Source organism: Scomber japonicus, chromosome 5, assembly GCF_027409825.1.
Source record: "Scomber japonicus isolate fScoJap1 chromosome 5, fScoJap1.pri, whole genome shotgun sequence".
Lineage (NCBI taxonomy): Eukaryota > Metazoa > Chordata > Actinopteri > Scombriformes > Scombridae > Scomber > Scomber japonicus.
In genome coordinates, this window is record NC_070582.1 from 29,108,254 (window position 1) to 29,131,209 (window position 22,956).

The 22,956-nt window shown below is 39.3% G+C and overlaps 1 protein-coding gene across 2 annotated transcripts; it reads left to right on the top strand.

Moving 5' to 3' along the window:
* The first annotated feature begins 4,448 nt into the window (after nt 1-4,448).
* det1 (DET1 partner of COP1 E3 ubiquitin ligase) lies at nt 4,449-13,478 on the top strand. 2 transcript variants are annotated; one of them, XM_053319182.1, is made up of 9 exons: nt 4,449-4,718; nt 5,946-6,272; nt 6,364-6,630; nt 6,722-6,934; nt 7,143-7,366; nt 10,400-10,529; nt 11,046-11,236; nt 12,049-12,240; nt 12,661-13,478. In XM_053319182.1, exons 2-9 carry the CDS (start codon nt 6,024-6,026, stop codon nt 12,848-12,850), a joined length of 1,656 nt encoding a protein of 551 aa, XP_053175157.1. In that variant the 5' UTR covers nt 4,449-4,718; nt 5,946-6,023; the 3' UTR covers nt 12,851-13,478. The 2 variants fall into 2 exon arrangements, with proteins under 2 accessions (XP_053175157.1, XP_053175155.1); XM_053319180.1 differs by having other exon boundaries at nt 4,449-4,714.
* The last annotated feature ends 9,478 nt before the right edge of the window (nt 13,479-22,956 follow it).

A 22,956-nucleotide genomic window follows, 5' to 3' on the forward strand; every position in this document is an offset into this window, starting at 1 on the left:
AGTTATTTTCAGCTAAAAAGAAATAACAGGAGGATTGGAGAAAAATGTATATGATGAATTGAGATTTGTGCTTTTTTTTTTTAATGTGAAAATTAATTAAGCTTCACCGAAGGGAAAAAAAGACACATGCACTGTTAATTAATGAGCGGTGGAATTTTGACTTCTTTTCATGACTTTAACGGCTTGACATCCTGGACAAATTGCTGTATTCAGAGCGGTTTATATTGAAAGGTTGGAGACTAACAGCTCAACAGCAGAGTTGGGTTTTTTGTGTGTGTGTGTGTGTGTGTGTAGCATCCTGTGTGTATATTTAACCTATGAACCATTCTTGTGCATGTCTAAATGAGATGTGATTTGTGTGGGTGGGCTCAATGACACACAAAAAAACAACCCATAAAATACACAAATAACAGCAGTTGTCTCTTATTCATGCTCCTTTCTCACTTGGCCTGTGCCTCCCCGCTTTTTACACTGTCTGAAGGTAAATGTATTCTGTGTGGTATCACATTTGTGGTCAGGAGACACAGGATGGATGTCAGCTCATGTGCTTTTTGTCACAAGCATTTAAATATTTTTTTTTGCCATAAACAAAAGATGGCAGGTTGGTATCAGACGTGCACAGTGTGTTACACATCAGCATTCTTTAATCGTGTCTTATTTAAAGGTGCACGGATCATTTCATGTGGTTTTGTACAGCATGATAGTAATTATTCCGTGCACTCATCCCACAGTCTCTTGTGCAAGGTGCTGCTATCATTCTATGTGTATATATTTCAGTTTTTCTACCTATTGTACAGTGTTTATTACATTTTTTACACCTCAGTATTGCAGTATAGTTAAGGGGCTGTGCTCTCTATTATATTCACTCACGCCTACACTCATGTAAAATGTGATGTGACAATAAATGTGATTCTTTTTTCATTCAGTTTGGTTGGATTTGATTCGATGGGGCCCAGGGCAACGACACATAAGCCTGTTTTCTTTATCTTAGAAAGAGTGGATTCAAATCACAATCCTTATATGCTGTGTAAGTCGTTTTTATTTGCTAAGAATCAGGCTGAGAACTGAAATATATAAAGGAGATATAAAGGAGCAACTACATCTTATTGTATGTATCCAGAATCAATGATGGAGTGTAACCAAGCACTATTATTTGTATTTCCATTTTATTCTATTGCTCCACTACAATTCAGAGGAAAATATCATCCTTTTTTTTACTTTATTATTAGTCAAATGTATTTATTTGTTACTTCACAGGTAAATATTTTACTATTAAACTGTATGATGAGCTTATAACCAAGCAACAGTATTGCAACATTATTTAAAAAGGCAGCACTTCCACCAATACAACACTTAAATGCTGCTTACACATTAATACAATAATGTCATATATTAGTATAACACTCACATTCTGTGTTGATATTTTTTATTTTTGCTTTTGATATATTTTGTTCATCTTTTCTGATAATACTTTTACACTTTGAGACATTATTGTTCCTTTCACTGAAGTAGAGACTCACAATACTTCTATTGAATTCACTGTCACCACAACAATATCACCAAAGCATCAAAACTCAATGAAACTAAATCGCATTAACATAGAATCTGTCTCTGCTTTCTATCTCTAACAGTTCAGCGATAGTCTGCTCATCTCGTTTTAGGTCCAGATAACATATTCTGATCTACTTTCTTTCTTCTTTCCATTGTTCCACATGGGTTTCTTTACATTGTGTTGTAATTTGGTTCACTGTGATTGGTGTATGGAAAGCAGCATTAGTGTGAGACTGGTCAGAGTGTGTCTGAAAGGCCTCTCACTCTATAATGAGAAATACTGATGTCAGAGATTCTGGCTTAGGGCCCACTGACCACCTGTACCCAGCCCACCCATTCATTCATCCACCCATGCAGGAGTCTATACAGCTGCATCTTCCCCGTCACCCATCACTCCGCTGCTACCTGCCTCACTGTCCGGCTGTCCGCCATAATGCATCTGTGATCACTGTAATTTCTCTGAGAAAAAAGCAGAAATCATCCACTGTCATAAAGACGCGAAAAGTTCAGCTGCATAAGGATTGTAAAGTTACAATGTTAAAATGTCCAATTGTGCTCTGAAATTAGGCTGGATCGAAAAGTTAAAAGCTTTTGTTAAATGCCAAACACAACTGCCTGTTTGAAAGCTGAAGGAAATTGTAAAACAATGTATTTCTCCTTGCTCCTCTTGCTTTGAATAACCTTTTCTAAGTGCCTTTTATATAGGAGGTTTATCAAGTAGAAATTGTAGACTTTGCACTATGTTCAGCACCATTATTTCCTGTTCCAAAACTGTTTTTTTTCTTTTTTTTGGTACATTCTTTAAATGTTGTACATCAGGCTTGTTGTCTCAGAGAGTCACTGGTTGTACTGGTTTCTTTATCATCTCTTATTTCCAGTGACTGCTGAAAAGAGAACAATTTGAAGTTTTCAAGTAACTCCATTTTGTGGCTGGGTGCCGAACACATTCAGTTAAGAGAAAATTTTGGTGCTGGTTCGCTTGAAGAAAGAGATGTGAAAAGAACAGGAATAGATGCTGTCCACTTTGGGCTGTAAAAAGCACAGAAGAATGAAAAAATGATCTTAAATAAGCACTGTGTCTTCTGGAAGATAGGCTAAAAAGTGTATAAAAACACTTAGATGTAGACTCTCAAGCTCTTCTCTACTTCATGGACTGATGCTAAAAGCTGAGGCCAGGGCCCTTTGTAGTGTGCAGTTTATTAGAGGGAAAATAACAGAAAAACAACCAGTTTCTATTTTGAATTACTCCTATGTGTGTGTGTGCGCTTGTTGTTGTAATACAAAAACACCTGTACGTGCACACGCACACACACACACTAGATTTCGGGACACAGGCTCAACACACCAATGCGGACACGCGCACTCATCCACACAAATATTACGCAGAGGCACATCCACATCTTGAAGCGCAGGTTTAATCAGGCATAGTTGAAAAGGAAAATGCCATTAGATTCTAAAGTGGATAATTTCACATCCTTCCCTCCATTTATTTCTTCATTTTTCTTTTCAAACTGGACTTTTATGCCCACTGCATGTGCTTTTATGGAAAATTACAACATTTAAACGAGACTCTTTGGTCAGGGATAATTGCACAAAGAACCATTAGCAGTCTTCCAAGACCAATGTACTGTGAGTTTTTTTCTTTTTCTTTTAATAATCCTATTCTCAGCCCTTTAAGAACATGCCTCCTTAGAAAGAGGATAATCATAATTTAATTATCAGCCATTATGGGGAGCAAAACGCAGGTTACCTTGGGTGTACTTATTCAACGTGCTCTTATAAACAAATCAATTAAATGAAATAGGCTAAACAAACAAGACAGTTCCATAGACTGTAGGTACAGTGGTCAGAGGTCTATTGTATTTGCCTGTCAATTTAGTTGAAGCAATTATAATAATGTACAAAGTTTGCTGGAGCACTTGTGCTCCTCACCTGCAAACCCACCTACTGATCAGTAAATTGGCACTTCAGTGAAAGCAGCAGGTGCACATTTAGCTGATGTGTGGCCACAATGAGAGTTGCCTCAAAATGGAGCCAACTGCAATTACCTTTCTAAAATCGAATTCAGTCAAATGTTACACTCGGAATGTTCAGAAATATATTTACAGTACTTACATTAGTTTCAGTTACGTTTGAGGTATAGTATAATGAAATACACAGGTTAGTAAACCACTTCATGATCAGAGGCAATATCTGCCATTTTCAGTGAATAGAAGATGTAATGTTTCAAAAATTGGACAGCCATTTTGCTCTTATGTGTCTCGAGGAACTAAAATGTCCTTTATTACTCTGTTCACTGTACATGTCATCATATATTTCATTGTGACAAACATTGCACATTAGTGTCTGTTATTGTTGTTGCCTTTTCAGCTGCCAGTATCTCAAATCCAATCATTTATTTAAGTCCAAAATGCAAGAGATGTAAGACATTTCAGATAGATAGATAGATAGATAGATAGATAGATAGATAGATAGATAGATAGATAGATAGATAGATAGATAGATAGATAGATAGATACTTTATTGATCCTTCACAGGAAATTGCTTGGTTTACAGCAAGATAGTCACACGTAACATCACAGAGAAACACATCTCTGACTATCCAATGGAAAAAACAAAAAACTTTACTTATTGACTTATTACTAAAAATACCCAAAAGTTGTATATGTATATATGTAATAAGTAATAATAAAATACTCGATGAGCAAAAAGTTCCTGTAAAAGTGCACTGCAGTATTTTAAAAATTAGAAAAATCCTTGTAAATTCTAATTATGATACAGTTACAGGGTGCAGTCCCAGTTTTGTCCTGAGGAAGAAGTGTTGGCGCTGTTCAAATCGACAGCTCCTGACTTCCACTTCACATAAACGCTGCTGCCTTCTTCTTCTTCTTCTGCGTTTCCTCCACGGCTCACTCAAAACAAACATAGCGGCGCTTTGACTCTTAAAACAGTCAGAGATTTGGAAAAATGTTATGTTCGTGAGAGTTTTGTATTATATGTGTACTTGGTAGAAGAAATTAAGCCGGACATTAACGACTGAGGTTAGTGGTCGGCAGTTTGACGTTACTGTAAGTTGAGGAGCTTCACTGCTGTTGCTAACACAACGAGCTGAAGTCGGCAAGTGTCGGAAAGCTTCTTCAAAACGGATTTTTAAAAGCAACAAGTGAGTGAGTAACAACGTAATGTGTCAAACCTCAACACAAATGAATGGAATGCAAGTTAATGAAACTTAATAACTGATAACTGCTTTCATTGTTGGCTTACACTAGCCTGTAAAACTCGTTACTGTCTGCTGTTGTCTAAGTGATAACAATAATATAACATGGTGATAACTGTGTTTAAAATGTCTCATGTAACAATGTACTAGTGTTGTTTCATGAGCTGAAGTATTGAAGTAAGCTGAATTGGCTGGAAGGCGTTATTCCTTAATTAACCTGTGAGTACGAGTTAGAGTGTAAATGTACAAACATACTAACATATTTTAGTCAGCTGAGACCTTTGTCTTTAAAATGTTTTATTAGATCGGTATCCAGGGAAGTTTCTTTTTTAAATTGTGCAATTGAGCCAGACCGATATATCAGTCAACCAACATTACCAGCCGATATTGGCCTATCACAGATATATTGCTATTGGCGTGTATGCCGTCTGATGTGCCGATATATATATATTATTCAATTATTCAAGATATATATGCTTAATTTAATGTATATTTGGCCCCTTTTCTTAATTCAAGTTTAATATATACATATTCAATTTCAAGTGACTTTACTGTGTCATTGCACTAATGTCATTTTATTGAAATTGCATTTATTTTTAAACGGTAAAACATCATTCCTCCATTACATATCTTTGTCAAAAGTGTTTGGTAACCAAATTTAAGGGACCACTGCAATAAATGCGTGTTTATGTATATATAAGATTATCGGCCAATATATTGATACTGATATTCTTTTACTCCTTAATATTGGTATCAGCATTGGACCTAAAAATCCAGTTTTGGTCAGGCCCTATTGTGCAATATGCTACCAAAAAAATTACACATTTAAGTCTATCACGAGTCCTTTAATAAAGTCTGAATTGTTAATGAATTGAATTTCAGATTGCTCCTTTTAATCCAGTTGTCAGTTCAAAATGAGCACAGGGTAGTACAGTTGTTGTCTTGTGTCAAGCTCTGTGTTTTTTCCCTCTACCTTCAGTTTATTAAATTGTATGAGGATATAAATTGAAAAAGCAAGCAGCTCTTTGGTGCTTTTGAAGCTTTAAACATTTGATCAGCGAGTCGATTCTCAAAATTCGAATTCATGCTGGAATCCATCTTCAGGTCAACACGCAGCATGTGAACGAGACTTCACAGCACTCACCTGTTCTTCTTTATCCATTAATACTTTCCTCAGAGCCCACAGATACCAGAAATGTGCTTGTGATGTAATCATTTCACCATCTGGGTTTGAGACCATTCTCTGACCGCAGCGATGGACGACGACACCTCGACCCTTAAGCCTAGGCGGATCCAGAATCAAAACGTGGTCCATCGCCTCGAGAGGCGTCGGATCTGCTCGGGCCGACCGGGCGCCCACTGGTACAGAGTGCGCTGCTTCCACCAGAACCTTTTCCCTAACTTCACTGTAGTCAACGTGGAGAAGCCGCCCTGCTTTCTTAGGAAGTTCTCACCCGACGGACGCTGCTTCATCGCCTTCTCCTCCGACCAGACATCTCTGGAGGTAAGAGGACAGAAAATAAATTGTTAACTGGTGACCTAAATAACTGATTTACCAGAAACAAAAAGATGAGAGATGGTGTTTCTCTTCCAAGATATACGAATACCAAGGTTGTCAGGCGGCGCAGGACCTGCTGAGAGGCCAAGAGGGGGAGACCCTTCTAACAGCCAACGACCAGCGCTCCCTCAACATCCGAGGTCGCCTGTTTGAGCGCTTCTTCTCCTTGCTCCACGTCACCAATGTGGCCTCAAACGGAGAACACCTCAACCGGGAGTGCAGCCTGTTCACAGACGACTGCCGCTACGTCATCGTCGGGTCGGCTGTGTACGTCCCAGAGGAGCCACCGCCGTACTTCTTTGAGGTAAAACACTTCATCAAACTTACCAGAATTTTTTAAAAATACCAATTCGCTTCATAGTTTCATTTCCATCCGTATTTTATCTCCCAACCAGGTGTATCGCAACAACGAATCGGTGACTCCAAACCCTCGATCTCCTTTAGAAGACTACTCCCTCCACATCATCGACCTCCACACCGGCAGGCTGTGCGACACCAGGTCCTTTAAGTGCGACAAGATTATCCTTTCCCACAACCAGGGCCTCTACCTCTATAGAAACATCCTGGCCGTGCTGTCGGTCCAGCAGCAGACCATACATGTCTTTCAGGTGAGCTGGATGGATTTAGTGGTTGTAAACACCTCACAGATTTGGTTGTGGTTAGAAGTTCAAAATACTAAAATAGATTTCTGAGAGGTCTACTGTACTGGTGATAAGAAAATATTCCATATGTGTATCTGCTGCCTCTTACATCAATGAAATCAAGGAAGAAACTTCATATCTCTGGTATCTAATTTCTCCCTCTCCCTTTTCCCAGGTGACTCCAGAGGGAACGTTCCTGGATGTAAGGACCATCGGGCGCTTCTGCTACGAGGACGACCTCCTGACGCTTTCGGCCGTTTACACGGAGGCTCAGGCCGAGAGCCAGCCAGGCTTCCCACGCCTTTACACAGACAAAACCATCAACTCCCTCAAGCACAGGCTGCTGGTCTATCTCTGGAGGAGGGCAGAGCAGGACGGCAGCGCCACCGCCAAGAGGAGGTATGCAATAAAGCTCTCTTCTTTTCCTCTCTCACATAAACACAAAAGTTAAGTTTCATAGTTCAGTTATAGTTTCATTAAACTTCATAGGATATTGCATGTGACTGGCTTTTTATATTAAAAGCTGAGCTGAGCTGGATAGGACTGTTGTTCCACTAACAAAGTTCAGCCACATCTGATCAACATAAACTATAATCAGCTTGAATTTTGCATTGTGTGCCTGCATGGAGTACATAAGCAACCCAGAACAGTCAACTGTCGAAAAGAAGAAACTATGTTGCAAAAAAAAAAAAAAAAGGTAACTAGAGCAGTGTTCTTCTCATCACCAAAAAGGGCAATACTGCTGTAATTAACAAGGCGAGGGAGATGGCTCAGCAAAACATGGCTGACAGATTAAATGCAGAAGTTTATAGAAGCCTAGTTCAGAGTCCTGCACGGGTCCTGTTTTACTACCACATCAGATACAAAAATCTCCTTTTGTTTTTCTTTTTCTCAACTCTTCAGGACCCATTTCAACAACTGCAGAGTTAGTGGGTGTGATTTAAAAACTCAACCAAACTCAATCAACTTGAATAGTGGGCATGTTGTGGATGTGTTACTAAAAATGTTTTCGTTTGCAATAGTTTAAAAATAGCTTAAGCGTTGCCCTTTAGACCCGTGGATACCTGAACCCCTGCAGGACTCCGGCCTAGTTGTGTGTGGGCAGTAGTCACCTAAAGGCTAAAGAAGTGAGCCTGTGACTGGAAGGTTGTCTGTTTAATCCCTCAGATCAACAGGAGAAATCTGGGTGGGAAAAGTGAAAAGCAGTTTTGTTTATCATTATTCATTATTTATTACTTAATGTCACTATGTTATCAGTAGGCTAGATAACATGTTTAAAATCATGGGGGTAGCCTTAACTACCCCCATGATGGAGAACCAGCTTCACATTACCAAATACATAATCAGCTATTCTCATGCAGGATGTCTATTTGCAGAATGCTGATCCTTCACTCAGATTTCTTTCCTTCCTTTTGTTGTCTGAAGCTTTCAGGAGACTTTGTTTTTCACTGAGAAAAAATTCATCTCTTTTTTTTTTCCCGTCATGATTTCAGTGTACACACAGCACCAGCCTCAGGTTACCGCCGGTGACCGCGAGGCAATAATAATAGTGCCGCAGATGCTTATGATGGGAGTAAAGTGAAGGGGAAAAAAGGATTAACATAGTTTACATTTTTTTCTGTATGTTGTCAGGTATGAAAAGAGCCATAATGAACATTGTAAGAGGACGAATTGATTACTAGAAGCAGTTTATTTAAACAGCATGAATGACTGTGTCTCAGCAGATAATCACTGTAAGCAGTTTCCACACACAGCAGAGTGACACAGGTTGAATGTTATTTCATTTTTGTTTTGTTTTCACAGCTTGAACAAAATGAGTGAATGAAAAAAACTCAAACTTTATCTTAAATAAACAAATGTGTTGGGATTATGTGAAATAGGTGTTTTTGTAAAGGCCCCTCAAAGTTCTCTCATCATGTGTTTCCAGACATGGATGTAACAAAAGTGATGAGAGTGCAAAAAAGACAGTTGAAGGAACCGTCTTTTGGGATTCTGTTTCCACCCGTCAGACATTATTTGACAGACAGTTATATTTTGCGTGACAGTTAGAAATGCTACGGAGCAGGCTGTTTGTGGAGTATATGTTACCACGGTAACTCTAACCCTAAATTATTTTGTACTGCTGTTTTTTAAACTTTTGAAATGAATGAATGAATTGAGGTGTTTTTCATTGAAAGCAGGGAGTAACTGTGACTCATTATAAAGACAAGTTTTTTAAGTTTCTAAAATAAAGTAGTTTGATTGTTTTGTTAGTTGTGGATACCTTGATTTAAAGCAGGGGTGTAAAACAAACCAGCCCACTTTGTAAAGTAATTGCAGAAAAGGAATTCCAATTTTTCAATAAATGCACTGCTGCTGTTCTCACTTATATTCACTCACCGTTCACTGTCAGTCTCAGTGTGATTCAGACTGGAAGGATACATTTCTCTTCGTTGGGCTTGGACACATGTTATCACTATCTATTACCAGGCTACCATCTAGGTGAACTATAATAAACCACAGTAAAGTTATAATATATGTATTATAGATTATTTATAGATTATTATGCACAGATTTGAAGGTTCTGGCTCACTTGGAATCAAATTTGGCTGAACCAGCAATTATTTTCATTATTAATTCATCTGTTAATTATTTTCTTGATCGTCTAACCCTAACCCAGACTATGACATTAAAAAAAGACTGAACAAACCTCACAATTTCAATTTCAGATCTTCAAATAGCTTGTTTTGTCTATGATATTAACAATTAACTTTCATATATGAAAAGAAAAACTGTCAAATCTGGGAAGATGGAAATCTTTTTATTGATTATAAAAAATACTGCTGATTAGTTCTTGATTGTTGCAGCTGTAAAGCACTGAGTCTGAGCACTGAATAAAAACATAATACTTAAAATAAGATAGTGAAAAATGTCAGTTTGACAATTGAGTGTTACATTTATTTAATGTTATCACAAAGAATCATTATTATAAATGAATGTTATAAATCAAATGTAGTGCTGTTGATACTCAGTTTTATTTTATAATTTAAGACTGAAAATCATGATTTATGGCATAGAATTTGTCTTTTCTTTTTTTTTTTCAATAATCCAAAATTCAGATAAGATCTGGTAAATAATAAATCCTCATTACAGCGGCTAAAAACAGCAAATGTTTGGGAGGTTTCATAATAAATGACTTAAATGATATTTGAATGACAAATCATTTTTTTATTTGACTCTTTTTTTCCTTTTCTTTGCACACTCTTTACATTAATAAAAAAAAATGTACAGTTTGGCATACAGGCTTATACGCAGGTAAACTGGCTCTCAATCGTTTCTAGCAACACTTCCATAATGATCTCCTGACAGATATTCAGTTATTGATCAGTTGAATTCAGCCACTTATTGGTTTTAAATTATTATAATTTTTTCTTTGTATCATGATGTGGTCAGATTCTTCCAGTTTTTTGATCAGCTGAGGAGGCTGAGGATGTGGAAGATGCAACTGCTGGATGAGCATCACCTCTTCATTAAATACACCAGTGAAGACGTGGTCACACTCAGAGTCACAGACCCCTCGCAGGTAAAACACACACACGCACACACACACACACGGATCCCGGTCTGAATTCCTCCCTCTGTTCTCTCTCTCCTCTCTCATGTCTTTTGTTGTTTACATGGTATAAAAGGGATTCCTTATTCAGGTCTCCAAGGACACCGGCTCTCCTGCCGATTCAGTCCTGTGACTCATTCACCACAACAACAAACAGATCTAATTAATGTTAATTTCCTTTTCGTGCAGCCTCAGCTTTCCCATTGTGTTACCCTTAAGTTTTCTCTCTAATGAAGAGCATAGAAATATAATCGCTTGGATCTTATAGAATTTTACAAACATACACGGAGGCTGAAGCTAATTGCACTGAATGAATGTCTCAGTATTCCTGAAGAAGAGCACGCTGGATTGCAAAATGCTTGGGGGGTGGGAGGAAAAAACATGCCAACAAAACAAAAAATACAGCCAAATATGTTGTTGGGTTTGTTTTTGTTTTTTTTGTTTATTTCTCCAAACCTTCACAACCTCTCTCTCTGCGTCCGGCAGCCGTCGTTCTTCGTGGTGTACAACATGGTGTCCACAGAGGTGCTGGCCGTCTTTGAGAACACATCCGACCAGCTGCTGGAGCTGTTCGAGAACTTCTGCGACCTGTTCCGAAACGCAACACTACACAGCCAGGCCGTCCAGTTCCCCTGCTCCGCCTCATCCAACAACTACGCTCGACAGGTCCAGAGAAGGTACCGACGCATCCTCTGTACTGCAGGAAGCAACCAAAACACAGATTTGGGTGTCAAAATGATGATATATTTCAGTTACTTCTGAATGAAAATAGAAATTGAACATGACGCCATGCAGCCAAATGTCAGGCAGGATTTGAAGCCGGTGGTTATGAAAGGCAGCAGATCAGCAGCGATCGCCTGGAGGAGGAGGAGGAAGAAGGAGTTTTAGGACTTAATATGGATCTAGAAGAGAGACATTAAGACAGCCGAGCATGGCTAGAAGAGCCATGATTGAATTTGGCGGTTTTTGAATTGCCGGCGTGAGGTGACAAAAATCCTCCAGGTGGAAGGCGAAGACGGGAGGAGCTGACGGAGGGAGGGGGTGTCGGGGGAAGGAGGAGAGGATAAAGGACAGTTTGAGCGAGGGAAAGAGCTCAGAATTGGATTGTAGAGTGGTGGAAAATTGATTTTGAGAAGAAGGAGAGGAGATATTGAAAAGCTGGCCAGCACATTGAACAAACCACTTTACGACTGGCCAGCTACAAGCCCCCCCCCCCCCCCCCCTTCACAGGGAGAAACAGTCATGGCCTACAAGAGCGGAGACAGAGAAACACAAAACGTAGTGGAGAGTTTTTAAGGATTGATGAGAAATGACGAAAAGCAAAACCCTGCTGTGTGTGTGTGTGTGTGTGTGTGTGTGTCTGTGTGTCTGTGTGTCTGTGTCTGTGAGATATTTGAGCTGTGAATCTTCATCAGAACCAGCACAGAGTGAAGCCTCCTGTTTTTATTTAATGCTACAGCAGTGATATCCCTGTACGTCTGTGCCTCAGATTCAAGGACACCATAGTGAACGCTAAATACGGCGGCCACACCGAGGCGGTGCGTCGGCTGCTGGGCCAGCTGCCAATCAGCGCCCAGTCCTACAGCAGCAGCCCTTACCTGGACCTCTCCCTCTTCAGCTACGACGACAAGTGGGTGTCTGTCATGGAGAGGCCTAAGACCTGCGGGGACCATCCCATCAGGCACGTACCCACACAGTATAAGAACAATACATACTACAACAAAACATTTTGCTCATTTGTCGTAGAGATTGGTTGGTCATAACCACATGACCCAAAGTTCAGGTTGAAATGATTATATTTGATTCGTCAGTCAAATGGCTTAAGGTTAATCAGCAACAATTGTGATAGTTTTTTTGTTTTTTTTAACCGACTCTTCTTCAGCACCCTGAGCTTTATTCACTGAACCAATTCATCTGCTGGAAGTGTGGAAGTCTGAGGCTGTGTTTGATTGACGATTTAGTTAAGGGGTTGGAAGTGTTAATCAACCACAGATTGACTTTAGATTGACTCCAGTCAGACTCTGATGTGGAATAGAAACCTGAGATCTCTATCACATAGGGGACACAGTTTAATGTCTCTCTCTTTTCTCTCTTTTTGTAGGTTTTACGCACGTGACTCAGGCCTGCTGAAGTTTAAGATCCAGGCGGGTCTGCTGGGACGGCCGGTGAACCACGCTGTGCGTCGCCTAGTCGCCTTCACCTTCCACCCTTTCGAACCTTTCGCCATCTCAGTCCAGCGCACCAATGCAGAGTATGTGGTCAACTTCCACATGAGGCACGTGTGCGCGTGAGGAGCTTGTGCGTGCGTGTGTGTGTGTGCAACAAACTAAACTCAAGACAGCCCACCGACTCACAGTTGGCAGCAAGATGCAAGACGGCGGAGCTCCTGTCAGCACTGGTGACAATACAACAAACATGTTTGTCCTGTTTGTCGCCCCGCACCTTCTCCAGAGAAATCAGCAGTCGTCTCGGTGCATTCTCCTCCTGATGGAAACTACTGTCGTCCCCCCCCCAACCCCCACCCCTCCATCAAACAGTGGTCACTCTACCTCCGCCTTCACTCTCTCTCAGCGAGAAGGCGACAATTCTGCCTTTTACTTTTGTCTGCGGCGCCTCACCTCCTCTCTCCCCCCTTCCCCGGCGGAACAAAGAGGGACCTGTAGGGAGGAGAGGCTAGAATAAGTGTAAATGGAGATGTAGAGAGAGTGATTGATGTGCAACGGAGGTGGGAGCAGTAGGTAGCCGGACCTCTTAGAAGGAACCAAAGGAGTTTTCTTTTTCCTGCCGTGCACTGAAAGCTGCACATTTATATCAGAATTGTTTATTCAGTCGGTCCATGACCAGCTGTCTAACAAACTTTTCTTTTTCTCACATGGATGGAGAAAAAGGTAATTTTATATTCTATAGTTTTAACTCTTTTTTTTTTTTTTTTTTTTTTTCACATATTGTACATATTTTCTGCCAATAAAATAGTCTAAATTTTGCTCTTTGTATTCTTTGCTGTAGTAGAGTAGAGAACCTCACACATGCATTCACATGTGAGTGTCCTTGGAGAAGAGGAATCTGGTTGAAAATCAACCTTTTTTTTTTTTCTCCATCATGCCTACTTCCTATCTATTCCGTAACCAGCTGTGCAGACTGGAGCACACCTGGGATGTGTTCCAGAGAGCAGCTTTAATGAAAACTCTTGAGTTTGTTCACCCTGAGATGAGGGGAAAGTTTCATTTCCAGAAACTTAAAGAAATTTAAACTCTGGGGCAGTTACCATTAGTTTGTTGCTCTGGACTATCTAAAGTTCATCTGCCATTTCTTTTGTCTTCACATTAAAACATACACAGTGTGAATTCACCCTCAGCTCAGAATAAAACCTCTGCTTGAGCTTCTGTTCTAACACACAGCAGTCAGTTTATTAGAGCAGCTCCTGCACTGAAATGTTAACTGCACTTAATATTTAATCTCAGTCTAATTTAAGAAAAATCACTATGAAGCTTTAGACATGGATCAATGAATAATAATTACCCATGAAGTGATTGGTTGTACTGATGGAACATCATTCCTGTAATATTGGAGATTATATGTTAATATTTCTGAGTGAGCATCTTCACTGAATGCTGTTGAGCTGAGATACAAAAACATTTTCAAATGTGCTGTACTTTAACCTTGACACCTTTTCATTGCATCACATTGAGCGCTTACAGTCTGTCTTTGATCCATATGTTTTAAATCTTTTAACCATATTTTCATCTTCTTTCAGATTAATGCTGAACTAATATAAAAATATAAAATGTGACTTGGCTGCAGCCTGACACACAGATCAGATTCTACTTTCATCATCATTAAAGAAATCTAAATCAGCTTAATTATGAATTAATAGACAACGCTGAATAACACTCTGTGAACTCACTGACACTTCTTTTTCCCGCTCTGACTCAACCTTTTTTCAAGATAAACATGCACCGACCATGCAGTTATATCGCTACGTCCACTGGATTAAAATGGAGCCTTTTATTTATCTGTTGCCATGGTGACTTAAACTATCTGGGCTCCATTGATGGTGTTTGGTTTTTTTAAATCAGGCACTAGCTTCACTCAGTGAACCCACTCAGTTGATTGAAATAACTGATCAGCTGTTTTGTAACTTTTCCTGTGTCAAGTTTAATAAAGTCAAGAGTTCAGGGTCAGAGTTTGTTGAATCTGCTCTCTGAAATAGACTCCTTGGTAATAGTTTTCCAAAATCTCACTGCTTAATCTTAATGCAATGGTGATTCGTAATATAATGAACCTGAAATGATGCTAGCAGTTTGTGTAGCGTGTCGGTGTCATGTTGAATTTGAATCCTTACAGTCTGTTCAACAGTGTATAAAATCAGAACGTTGCTATTTCACATCCCTTCCATCTGTTTTGCAGACAACGACAGCACCAGACATCTGTTTTACCTCCAATGTGTTATTAAAAACACGCAGACATAGACATCTACACTATGCAAATGAACTAACACCACCGCACCCTCTGGCAAATGCACTGACATGTATGCAAAGTCGCTTATATACCAACAGCCACACATTGTATAATAAACACACACATAAAAGCTGATAGAGAGAGAGAGAAAAAAACACAGCTGCAAGGGGTCATCGTGGTATGGGAGGCAGGTGCTGAGGGATTAAGTGTTCTATAGCCTCTGGTTACACACTACATTGAACCTGGGAGGTGTGTGTGTCTGTGAGTGAGAGAGAGAGAGAGAAAGAGAGAGAGAGAGAGAGACAGACTAACAGGGGGATTAAGGCACAGTGAAGAAGACATTTACCGATGGAGAGATGAAAGAATTGGCGAATTGGTGAGTGGAGGGGGGTGGAGAGGGTGTGGAAGGTGGGGGACAAAACAGGACAGAAGGAGGCAGAGATGTGTGGATGGAGGTGTGGTGACTCTACAGTATTACCCAGCTGCTGTTTTTTTTTGCATAAGCACGACAAATACTATCTTGTAGATCAGGGCTTAAGGAGGCCAGTGTTATGTCATTGTCATTATAGTGTGTTTGTGTATACTGGTGTTTGACTACACGCTGAGATAATCAACTAATTACAGGAAGCACACACACAGCAAGGCGCACACAGGCCTACATATAGAGGGACACATTGTCTGCTTGTTCTGTCCTCGTCCCTGAAAAACAGTTTGCCTGTAAGAAAACAAGCAGGATTGTGTGCTTGAGTGCTTGTAAAGTTACATTACTCGAAAGTGTATATTTGCAGTTTCTTTTAGGAAATGTCAGACTTAATGTCCTTCATATACCTAACCTATACCAACTAACAGACATTCAGTCTTTAACGCAGACATAAAGCATCACGTGCACCTGATGCTTCCTCGTACTCACAATAACAAAAATATGTTGTATCTGTCCTACTCAGGTATACCCAGAGCCTTCTCCCTGACCTTGGTTGCTACGGAAACATAACCACTCTCTGCTTGGTAACCTAGTCTTTTCTAATTGCTGTTGTCTTGGCAACAGCGCAACCAATGTAATCCAGAAAAGGCCACAATCCTTAGTGTTTCCGGCAGCAGCGCTCGTCTTCTCAGAGCAGTCTCTGAACACACACACACACACACGTGCACACAGGCACACACACGTACACACAGAGGCACATTTAATCATTTACACAACAGCAACCAAGAAAATATATGAAATGTGGCACACAGTTCACAATCAGAGTTGATCTTGTTGGTACGTGTGGCTCAGGTGAAGGAAAAGAGAGAGGTGGTTCAGGGTGAGAATAAGGAGTTTAGATGGTTAGGTGCGCTGGAGTAGTGTTAGTACAGCTGTCTTTCATCTGTTACCTTTATGTTCTTTCTGTTTTATTGTTTCATTTTAATTTTTTTGTAGCCTTCCCTCGATGGTCAATAGTCACATCAATAGCTACATCAAGGTTGTGAGACTTTATGACAAAAAATCAGACATACAGCCAATTTTATACACAAGGTGTGACATCATTTCATCTAATTCATATGTATTTCTTATTTTCAGAGTCTGGGATGGAGAACAAATATTACAGCTTAATTCCAACTGTACTCTCAGAGCTGCTGACTGCATCCGGGTCAGTCTGGATGTACCAACAGGATTTTGTGACATTACAACTTCTTTGAAGCCAATTGAGGTCCAGTGTGTAATTTACACATGTGTAACGTGGGAGCCTTAAGTGTTTTCAGTGTAGTAAAAAGACATTTTGTGGTCAATAAATGAACATTTCGCAATGATTTGCATATTCAGGTGATATATCTTTCAATAAGGAAAAAGATGGAGATTTATTTTAACCTTTAATTTGTCCCAGATATTTGGGATTAGTAGGACGGGATAAGTACAAAACTAAGCATTTGTCTTTGAACAGGAAGTACTTTTTGAAAAAAAAATCCTCATATGGTGACAATGGGTTTATTACACCTTCCGTTTGCAGGAATGATGTTGAAGCCTCAAGGTCCTCGAGTACTTCCTGCTTAGCAGTGTAGCTGATTAACAGCTGGTTGCTGTTGCTAAAATTAGTCAAATTTGTACATCAAACTTAAGCACAAGTAAACAGGTTTCACCCATAAAATCTGATCAGGTTTTGTACCTTGTCCACTTCTGTCAGTAGATCAGCTCTTGGTTGACTTGGCCAAGATGCCACTGATTAATATATTGTGCTTTTATTACCACTAGATGGCACAAACAAGTGGGCACAAACAAGTACAACAGGTCAAAGTATTTTCTACAGCATTTAGGCTATGATGGAAAAATAATACAACTTCATAGTGTTAATGAAGGGTAATGTTTTAAACTATGCTCTACTGTTGCAGTACATGCCTGGCCGCCACCTTTAGCTGGCGGCCCACAGCCTGCAGAGGAAGCTCCAATCACCAGAACACAAACCTCCCTTCCTCACTGCTCATCAGTCCTGCATTGATGTAAAGCCAAAACATTCCTAAAAAAAACTTCCTGCTTGTTACTGCATCTTCACTGCATCACCAACAGCATATTCCACTCTGAGAGATTTAAGACCTTCACTAAGAGTAGAGTGAGGGTGGGGTGGCATGTGGATCGAGAAAATACAAGGTGAAAAATAGATGGTGGATGGTGAAGAAAGAACAGATAATGATATAGATTCAAGGGAGAGACTGTAAAAAGGTCAGAGCAGATTTACCAGGGGTGGGTTGGGGTGGGTTGGGATTGGGGTGGGAGTGGGGGTGGTATTTCATTATTCCCTGACATATAAAACATAGGCAGAATGTCCGTTGATGACCGAAAGAGCCACAGTTTTATTACCGTGAAGATGGCTGCTGTATTTCTTCTTCCTGTGTTTGCTGTCATTGTCTTTTTGGCCTGCTTTTACCAGCTTCACTGTGTTAAGATTGGAAAATATTGCTGCTGTCCTTTTTGGTGGGAGAACTCACTTTGGGATATCTGTTGATTATATTTTATATCAATAGGTATCCCAACCAGGAGCATTTTATATGAAGGATTTTGACATTTCTACGTGAATTAACATGTACATATACGTTCCCATAAGGAAATTCACACCACTATATATATTTGCCCCTTGTAGCATCAAGCCTTGCTGGAAGTTTCAGTGATTTGAGATACAGAATGTGACGTAAATGAAGTTTTGCTTGTGCTCATAAAAGCAATGGAAAATTACAATTTTCTACCCTTGACAGAAAGTACTTCCAAAGACGGATGAAGAAGTTTTCACAATGAGGTTCTGGAATTATCTTTAATTTGTTGAAACAGTTTTTCAGGTCCCATTTTTCTTTCACTTCCATTATGTTGGAATTAAAGTCAAAAATCTGAGAGACAGACAATTCACAACCTCATAACACAAAAATCTTAACGTAACTATCTGCATGTCTAGATACTAAAGACTGGGGTTAATGTAACACGGCCTTTAAGAATTCCTCTCTGATTCAGCTACCTCTACTTATCCACGTCTTACATTTTTTTATTTAATAGAGCAAAATCAATAAGGGTTAGTAGTTTTGCCCGGATTCAGCGGTCCCTCGCCTGTTATTGTTATCGACCACTCTAGTATTGTTCCTCCCTGCAACATATAACACTATAAGAGTGTCAGCATTTCATATCACATGGATTAGCGCTTCAGCCATCTGTACGGCTGATTGAGACCAGTTCTGCACTTGTGGAGGCTCCTGGTGAGAGCTATGAAATCACAACACCACCACCTAATGAGTGTAGGGAGCAGGCAGGAGCACACACCGATGAGGGAAGAAGAGGGTCTAAATATTGACAGCAAATATTTGATTGAAGGGTAGGGGTGTCCCCTGACTCGTAGGTGTGTGCTCAGACACAGAGCGCGCGCACACACACACACACCAAAACCCCAACTCCCACTTTCTTGTGTTATCAACATCTACAGCTGTCTTAGACTCGGGAGAGAGGGGTGGATGCCTCATATACGCACACACAGTCCTCAGGGTCTGCACCATGCTGAGACAAACTCACAGCTTGATTATGGTAGATGATATTGTGTGTGTATGTCTGTGTGTGTGTGTGTGTGTGTGTGTGTGTGTGTGTGTGTGTGTGTGTGTGTGTGTGTGTGTGTGTGTGTGTGTGTGTGTGTGTGTGTTTGTTTTTACATGTATATTAGCTGTAGATCATTTCTAACTGACTTCATATCTGTCCTAGACACACTCAGTTGGGCGTTTGCACATACACACACACACACACACACACACACACACACTAATCTCTCTGCATCCCTCTAACACACACACACACACACACACACACACACACACACACACACACACACCTGACTGAGCACCAGTTGGGGGGTTTCAGGTGGAAGTCCGCAGGGAAGGCTTCACAGCATGGCCGACCTAAAAATATGATACACACTGCCAGGTCTAACATTAGCCATTCCTGCAGAAAGAACCAGAAAGAGAAGGGTAAAGAGAGGAGTTTCAGTGTTGCACAGATAATATTGTCATCATCATGTGTTCAGTGTGTTAAGAGGGTGAGACAAAGAGCTGTTGCATGTGCGTGTTCCTGCATGTGAAGGACATGGTTATTGTATTAATTTGCATTTGGAAAACAAAAAACAAGCCTGAGCCTTTGCATTATCTATGTGGCAATGTCTCTAATGCAATACTTATTATTGAACAGAGACTTGATATGAATCTAAAACCAGTTGTTTTTCTTTATTACTGCATGTAGTAAAGAGTGTTGTTAGTTAAACTCTGGACAATGTACCAGGCTTCCCCCCTAGTCCTTCCCCCTGACTAGCACTGTTCCCTTTAACAGTATTGTGATCAGCAACAGGTGATCAAAGTTCTCCACCTGCTGGACAAAAGCAAGAACTGCATCTTCTTCTTGACCTACTTTCTACTATCCTGTGGACTACAACCATCACTCTCCATGAGCACAGATATAGCCTCAAGTACTGTATGTAGTTTTTATTTTTATTTTTTTTATTTTACTTTAGTATCTCTGTTTTGTTATACTTTTATACCACTGCACCATTTCAAAGGGAAGTACAATGAATATTGAGAAACATTTTATTCCACTACATTTATCTAATGGTTTTAATTAATTTGAAGAAAGAATTTCCATGAAAAACATATACATTAACTAATGCTATACATGAACTAACCATGATACATTGTCTATCTCAGCAAGCACTGTATAAAGATAAATACAGTATGTATCTCCAAATTTGGTGAAATTCTCCCAAACGTGGTTGAGAGAAAATTCTCGTACTTCTTAAGTTGAATAAACTATTTAAAGAGTCATTGAATTAACAAGAAATACATGATCAGGAAGCTGAACATGGGGCAGTTTCTTCATGAAAAATTGACATTTTGGAGATACTAATATAAGCTTTTAGTACTTGAAGGATTACACTGGATGCTTGAGGTGCATTCAGGACCTTTTGGCTGCTAATGCTTGTTTCATTCTAGCAGGAATGTTCAGTGAAGGAGATTTTTTAGAAATGGTAACAAAACATTTATTCAACTAAAGAATCAATCTGTGAGACATATTCAAAAATTCGGATTGAGGCAAGTTTGACTTTATCCTCCCTGCTCATCTATGAATGTGACTGTGACCTTACAATTTCATTTCATTTAACTACAAAGTGTAACATTGAAGATATAATTTAAACCAGTTTTTCTAATTAAAGATGACTTCTTGTGGAGTGTCAAAGTCTAATTTTTACTAGAAGTTGTTGTTGCAAAACCTGAAAAATGCACCAGTTACATTAACATAGTATGATTCCTTAACTAATGCTGCTGAGTCTAATGTGAATACAAACATAGTAGGGCGAGTCATTGCTGTGATTAATGACATCCCAAGTTTAAAACGTTTGCACACTTTACACAGACCAGCTTTAAATATGCACAGCCTTTCATGTAATAAGAGTTTGTCTCAGATAAATACAAACAGATTGCAAAACTTCCTCCTATTTGAGGAACTATCTCTTTTTAATATGTCTAGTTAAATTAAACTATTGTAAACTTGGTGTCACAGTCACTAGTTTTTTTTTATTTTGTTGAATCTGAAAGGGCCAAAAACAATTCCCTCCAGTTCTGATTCATCTAAGAAAATAAAGCTTAGTGCACACTAAATGCAAGAATACACAGGCCCAAAAATTGAACCAATATATTCCACACTGTCAAATCGACTTGTTCATCAAAATCTGATGTTGGGATGGGGTTATTGTATTCTTCGTTTTAGAGTTTCAATTAGCTTGTAAAAACTGTATTGATCTTAGGTGACTTGTGAACCTAGCCCTACAAGGAATGATGCTTGATGATGATGAATCATGCAGGTTTATAGAGAAAAGAGTAAAAACATCACTGGAATGGCAGTTAGAAAATTGACAGTATCTAAAAGCCACTCCAGACCTGTTTTAAGATGTATAAAAAACACACTACTTTGAAATATAGTTTGCATCTGATAAGGTTTTTCCATATAAAAAGTTACAGTGTGCTAAAAATGTGAACCCATAGACACTGGCTATTGTACAAAGCCTCACAGTGCAAACAAGAGTATGATCTTGTATATGTCTACTGACCTATTTATTTTACTATTATTATTATTATTATTGTTATGTTTGTCTATAGTAGATACTCATTTTATGACCATGAAATATCGTTGTAATGCTTTTCTTTTTTTTCTTTCTTTTTCCTTTTTTCTCTACATTGAAAATCAATGAACATATTTCTAAAAAAAAAAAAAAGTTACAGTGTTACTTGCTAATTGTTCGATTTACTCAACACAGTGACTTGTTACGCTGTCTAAGTGTGTGTTTAACTGAAAAAAAGTTCACATGAAGTCTATCTATCTATCTATCTATCTATATAAAGATATATAGATATAGGCCTATACACATATACATAAAGGCTATATATATAGCACACACACACACACACACATGCACATACTTATACATATAGCAGTCGACTTAATAATCATATATACATTCATACATATATATAGTCTAGTACATAGTCAACTTAACATGTGTGTATGTATGGAAAAATAAGAGATGTAATATTTAAATCCATACCTTTAACTGCTGTTTTCTTGGTAAGAAGTGCTGTTTTAAAGATATTGGTTATTGATTAGTACATTTAAAATAATGTCTAAAAAGTAAACGTGTTTAGTGGATGCATGTCTTCCCTTTTTCTTTTAATTGATTAAGGTCCAGTCTAACGACCTCAACCCATGCACTGTTTCTCATGTCCCTTGATTGAGGAGCTTGTAGCGAGGAGCTGTCATAGTACACACGGTACTGCAACAAGAGCACAGAGACAGATCAGACCCATTCAGTTGATCAGCAATATCCTGTCAGTCTTTCTCTTGGATTTTATGTATTGTTTTTTGTGATCATATGTTTAAATTCTTCATATGTCTCCAGCAGAAGTGTGTGCTGGAGACTGCTGCTCTGTGGCTCTTTTGTGGTGGATCTTGTCATTGTGAATCCATTTGATCTGTGTTTGAAGTCTTGGGCTGCTCATGAATGGCGTGGACACGCAATTAGTCTGAATACTTCAGCCTGTCTTGAATTAGTTTGATTGTGAGAATGTGGATCTGCCTTTATGGAACCGCTTTAGCCTGATCTCATTTGTTAGGCTCATTCAAGTCAGGTGTTCGACAATAAGCGCCGCTTTTCTGAGCTTGCTTTATGGAACGGACCCCGGGATTGGCTTCCAAACTAGTTGTGATGTCACAAATCCTGCTGGTAGGCCCGCCCCTTAAATTCTGATTGATTGATTGATTTATCCAATGAGCTCAGAGAAATTTTCCACCCTCAGCCGATGAATGACAAGTCTTCTACTATCAAACCCTGCACATCCGTCAGTCTGCACAGTGAAGCTCAAATATACAACTGTCGGAAACACATATATGAGTGCAGAG

Bases quoted from the DNA above. Each gene is read 5' to 3' on its own strand.
- det1 (XM_053319182.1), top strand. From the start codon at position 6,024: ATGGACGACGACACCTCGACCCTTAAGCCTAGGCGGATCCAGAATCAA. The intron at 7,367-10,399 runs GTATGCAATAAA...TGATGTGGTCAG, and splicing joins AGCGCCACCGCCAAGAGGAG to ATTCTTCCAGTTTTTTGATC. The intron at 11,237-12,048 runs GTACCGACGCAT...TCTGTGCCTCAG, and splicing joins GCTCGACAGGTCCAGAGAAG to ATTCAAGGACACCATAGTGA.